General features: G+C 50.6%; 1 protein-coding gene across 1 annotated transcript in view; it reads right to left on the bottom strand.

Annotated features, from left to right (window-relative positions):
• NPEPPS (aminopeptidase puromycin sensitive) overlaps nt 1–5230 on the bottom strand; it is a 120934-nt gene that overhangs the window by 13158 nt on the left and 102546 nt on the right. Inside the window, exon 17 of the mRNA XM_015412462.1 lies at nt 56–275. Coding sequence (XP_015267948.1) covers nt 56–275 — 220 coding nt within the window. The remainder of the gene's footprint in view (nt 1–55; nt 276–5230) is intronic.

Here is a 5230-nt window from a genome sequence, read left to right as displayed (position 1 = left end):
CACACACACTCCCCAAGTCCTTCAAGGATCAGAGCTCAAGAGAAAACCTTCCTACCCTCGCCAGGCTTGGGGTCCCAGCCCAGCTTCTCTCCTATGGGCGAAAAGATATCGCGGACAAATGCCTGGATCTCCTCATAGAAGTCTGTGTGGGACAAGAGAGTCGAGAGAATCCCCAGGTTACAGCTCAGGTCGCTCCACACGGTATAGTTGGGCTCATTCACAAACGCTTCCATGACTTTTAGAACCTCTACAGTGCTAATAATTCCAGCTCGGGCCTGAGAGAGGAAAAGACACAAGTTATGCTCTGCTCCGGAACAACAACAAACAGCTCCTTGGATTTCTCCTTCACGTGCCGGGAAAGCTGGATGCTGATGGCAATGTCTGGACTACGGGAGGAGGAGGGGGAGAGAGAGAGAAGACGACCAGCATGGTTCGCTTAAGACTAGACCGGGGATATTCTGCATCTGAGGTCGTGGAACTGCCACACTGCCAATCTGGAAAGACTCAAGGGTACATCAACCTTTGCCTCCCCTTTCCTTTTGCCATTTGAGGACAGCCATCTCAGGAATACGTCCAGCTCCTGCTGTCTAATCTGCTGATTGGCAGGGTGCCATATGGAACATTGGCTGGGTCTAGAGTTTATGAAGGTATGGATAGCGTGGCTACAGAAATTTATTACACCGCTTGAGACGACCCAATGAAGTGGATTGACTAGTTCTGTGCGTGCTGGGGAAAGGACACATCATACCATCAACGTATGGAGTTTACCACCACACAAAGGGAGGCTGTGGCTGCAAGCTTAAAGGGCAGAAAAACAAAATGGATCAGACCAATTTATTTAGGATGCATCAGCAGCTATTGGCAACGACCACCTCCTTGTTTGGAGGCAGTCGCCCTCTGGATGCCAGCTGCCGGGGGACAAAGAGAAGGCTTCAAGACCACACTGCTTGTGCATTCCCCAGAAACATCTGATTGGACACCGTGGCTGGAAGGAGGCTGCTGGGCTTATGGCTTCACCCCTTCTCGTGCAGTGGATGTTCTGCTGGAGATCATGGCTAAGATTGCTCTGACCCTCTGTATGTGAGCTACGTTATCTAGCCATGGCCCCAGATTTGCCACAACTCCTTCATTTTCCTACCTTTGATGGATATCAGCACACACAAGAGCTCGTGGAGGGGATGTGTGCTGCTTAACATCCTTCCCTCCAGAGCACACGGGGCACTCACCCCAGCAAGCTAGTGTCCTCGGCCCACAGGACAGTGCTTAAAACTCTGAAGTCCTTTGGGAGGATGCCATGAAGCCCAGAGGCCTAGCTGGTGGAGTGAATATATGCTCTAGAACACACCGCAGAATACTCTCGCCACACAAAGGGGCTCCCTCAATGTAAAGGCTTCCCTTGCTCGAAAGCCAGTCGAATCAGAGGGTGGTGCTCATCTCAGTTTCCAAGCTGAAGAGCCAGCACTGTCCAAAGACTTCTCCGTGGTCATGTAGCCGGCATGCATAAACGCCAAGCGCACAGAACGCTGTTACCTTCCCACTGAAGCGGTACCTATTTATCTACTTGCAATGTCTTGCTTTCGAACTGCTAGGCTGGCAGGAGCTGGGGCCAGAGACGGGAGCTCACTCTGTCATGCAGCATTAGGGTCTCAAACTGCCAAAATACCGACCTTCCGGTCTGCAACTCAGCGTCTTAACCTCTGAGCCACTGCGGCCTCTTCCCTCAACATACGATGATTGAAAACCAAGGGGATAAGGGTGTAAAGACAGGGTTGCCACTAATTTTTTTTTCCAGCTGTGTCACTGATTCAGTTTGTAGCATTCAAGTACTGTCCCTGTTCCAGTGATTCCAACATTTGCTTTGTGTATAACGATAGTAGGATTTAATGCTGATAAAGCCATAAACCATCCTGAACTTCAAAGGACTTCTCTCAACCCACTTTTCAACAACTGCTACTACCATGTTTTGACATTCTGGGGAAAACTCAGCCGCCTGACGCTCAGTCAGTTTATTTTATTAAGAGCATCTTTGCTGCAAAGTTCTCAGCTCTCAACTGTTAACGATGGAACCAGATGACAATTTTGTAGCTTTTCTGATTTTGTGCACTGAGTCACTAGCTTTCTGATTAGCTCATGAAGCTCGTCATACAAAAAAGGCACCAGTTGTAGAAATGGTTCGCAATCTCCACCAATTCTTCTCATGAAAAACAGGTTGCTTACCAGTAACTGGTGATCTTCGAGTGGTCACCTGTGCATTCACACCCATTGGGTCTAGTGTGCACGCGCTGGATCGATCAGTGCTGTAGCAAGCTCTTTTAACGGATTTTTGCGCCCAGTCCCTTGGGCATGCGCAGGAACCCCACTGCGCATGCCCAGAGAGGTGGGCGCGGACATTCCGCCAGTTCCTTCAAACCGCCGCGAATCAACCCCTATTAAAAATGTAGAATCTGACAGCAGCGGGGAAGGCGGGCGGGTGGTGTGAATGCACAGATGACCACTCGAAGATCACCAGTTACAGGCTTTCTGGCACAATACACCTTCGGCAGGAAGGAGATGTCCGGTACGAGGCGGACTCCGTCTGGCAGAAAGGACAGGTAAGGTGTATCGTGCCGGAAAGCCAATATTTCTCCCACTCGTCTAGCCGAGGTGATAGCAACCAAAAAGGCCGTTTTCCAAGCTAGAAGTTTGAGGTCGCATGTTGCAAGCGGCTCAAAGGGCTTCCTCGTGAGCTGGCAGAGAACTAGAGGAAGGTCCCAGGGAGCGACTGGAGTTTTGAGAGGAGGATAGAGATGCAATAAACCTTTTAAAAAACGTTTTGAAATCGGATGGGAAAACAAAGTCCATCCGTCAACTGGAACATGGTAGGTCGAAAGAGCAGCCAAATAAACTCTCAACGATTAATGGGAAAGTCCCGAGTCAGCTAGGGAGAGGAGGAATTGGAAAACTCTTTCGAGACCCACTGAGGTGGCTCGAGGGGCGTCATCACCTAGGGAAGAACAGAACCTTCGCCATTTATAATTGTAGGACCTCCACGTAGTAGGTTTCCTGAAATTCAACAGAACGTTCATTACGCGGGTGGAGAAGTCGGCGACGTTATTCTCCATGCCGTCAGTTTCAATTGTGGTATGTCGTGATGTAGGAGGGGGGAGTCGGAGAGGAGGAGAAGGTCCTGAGCCGGAGGGAATTGACGGTATATCCCTTCTGATAACTCGAGGACTGTTGAAAACCAAGGTTGTCTCGGCCACTATGGGGTTATTAAGATGTAGTCCGCGGCATCTCTGAGTATTTTGCGGACCACTCTCAGAAGCAGAGGTAAGGGAGGGAACAGGTAAAGAAGTCCCGTGGACCAAGGGTAAAGTAGACCGTCTCCGAGAGACTGTGGGTCCCTGCCTCCTCGACTGCAGAACAGAGGACACTTTTTGTTGTTTCTGGTGGCAAAGACATCGACTTGGGGAGCTCCCCACTTGTGGAAGGGTGGGAGGAGGTATCTTGGGTTCATCCCTCACTCGTGAAGGCTGAGTCCTGCTCGACTTAGATGGTCTGCCTGCACGTTCATGTGTCCGGGAATGTGAGTGGCTGTGAGGAAAATGTTGTTGGCGATGCAAAGCTCCCACAACCGGATGGCAAGGTTGCAGAGGCGTAGGGAAACAGTGCCTCCCTGTCTGTTGACATAAGAAAGTGCCATGGTGTTGTCCGTGAGGACCATGACACATTTTCCCTTGATTAAAGGTAGGAAGCTGGTGACAGCATGTTGTATTGCCAGCAGTTCTAGGAAGTTTATGTGTCGCTTCCTGTTCTGCACATTCCATTTGTCCCCCACGGAAAGGCCCATGGAGTGCGCACCCCATCCCATCAGGGAAGCATCCGTCGTTATTGTGACTTCAGGTGACGGAGGGTGCTCCCTGGAAGATATTTGAAGGGACAGTCCACCAAAGTAACGAGTCCCGTATGCTGGGAAGAGGGGATAGGAGGACAGTGTGTGCGTTTTTCGACAGGTCGTAGTTGCAGATAAACCAGAGCTGTAAAGGACGCATTTTGAGTCTGGCAAAGATGAGAACCGACATAGTTGCAGCCATCAGGCCAAGCAGCCTCTGAATTTGGAAGGCAGTGACAGAGGGTTGGGTATGGACCTAAGGAAAAAATGATATCTGCTGCTCTGTCGGGTGGCAGGTAAGCCATGCATGTCTTGGAATTCAGTATAGCGCCGATGTACTGTATTTTCTGGACTGGGCACAATTGAGACTTTTGTCGATTGACTTGTAGGCCCAGATTCTCCAATAGTGCCCGAGTCTCTGTGACGTTTGAGACCAGGGCGTTCTTGGAAGGCGCTACCAGAAGCCAATCGTCGATATATGTGTAGATGGAGACACCCTGGAGACGGAGGAAAGCTGCAACCACAATGATAGTCTTTGTGAAGACTCTTGGGGCGCTGGACAGGCCGAATGGCAGGGCCGTATACTGGTAATGCTGTTGACCAATCGCAAAGCGTAGGTATTGGCGGTGGGAGGGGTGGATGGTAAGGTGGAAGTACGACCCTTCTTGGAGGTCGAGGGTGGGTGTCTCCAAAGCAATGGCATGATCTGTTGTAGGGACACCATGCGGAAGCGGTGGTAGGTCACAAAACGGTTCAGTTCCCTTAGATCTAATATGGGTCGAACGCCTCCATCTCGCTTCGGGACTGTGAAGTATCGGGAATAAAACCCCATCTCGTGGAGGTGTGGCAGTACACATTCGATGGCTCCCTTCTGCAGAAGGACGGACACCTCTTCCAGGAGATGGGGGGAAGGGAGCGTGGAGACAATGACAGGAGTATTTGGGTTCTGGTGGAACTGGATTTGGTAGTCTCGGGTCAAGATGGACAGCCCCCACTCATCCGAGGTGATGTGATGCCAAGTTTGAAGAAAAGGTGACAGATGGGTTTGAGCTGACTCGGTTACTGGGAAGTCAAAAACCCTGCTTGGAGGGTTTGGTATGTTTGGTGTGGGAAGATTGTTGCCCGGAACCGAATCTTGGTTTCTGGAAGGCGGATTTTTGGCCTCCCGAAGATGTTCGCAGTCTCCATTGTGTGTCCAGAGACTGATGACTTGGGGTACGCCTCTGCCAGGATCTCGACCAGGTGCGGGGAAGGTATTGTTGCCTCGCAGAGGATGACACTCCTAGAGCTCAAGAAGCTTTTATGCTTTTATCTAATTCCTTTAAAGTAGAATCAGTAGTGGCACTGAAAAGTCCCAGG

Source organism: Gekko japonicus, unplaced genomic scaffold (genome assembly GCF_001447785.1).
Source record: "Gekko japonicus isolate JY-2015 unplaced genomic scaffold, Gekko_japonicus_V1.1 scaffold8, whole genome shotgun sequence".
Classification (NCBI taxonomy): Eukaryota; Metazoa; Chordata; class Lepidosauria; order Squamata; family Gekkonidae; genus Gekko; species Gekko japonicus.
Note: the sequence above shows the minus strand (reverse complement) of the source record. Positions and strands in the feature narration are given on the sequence as shown.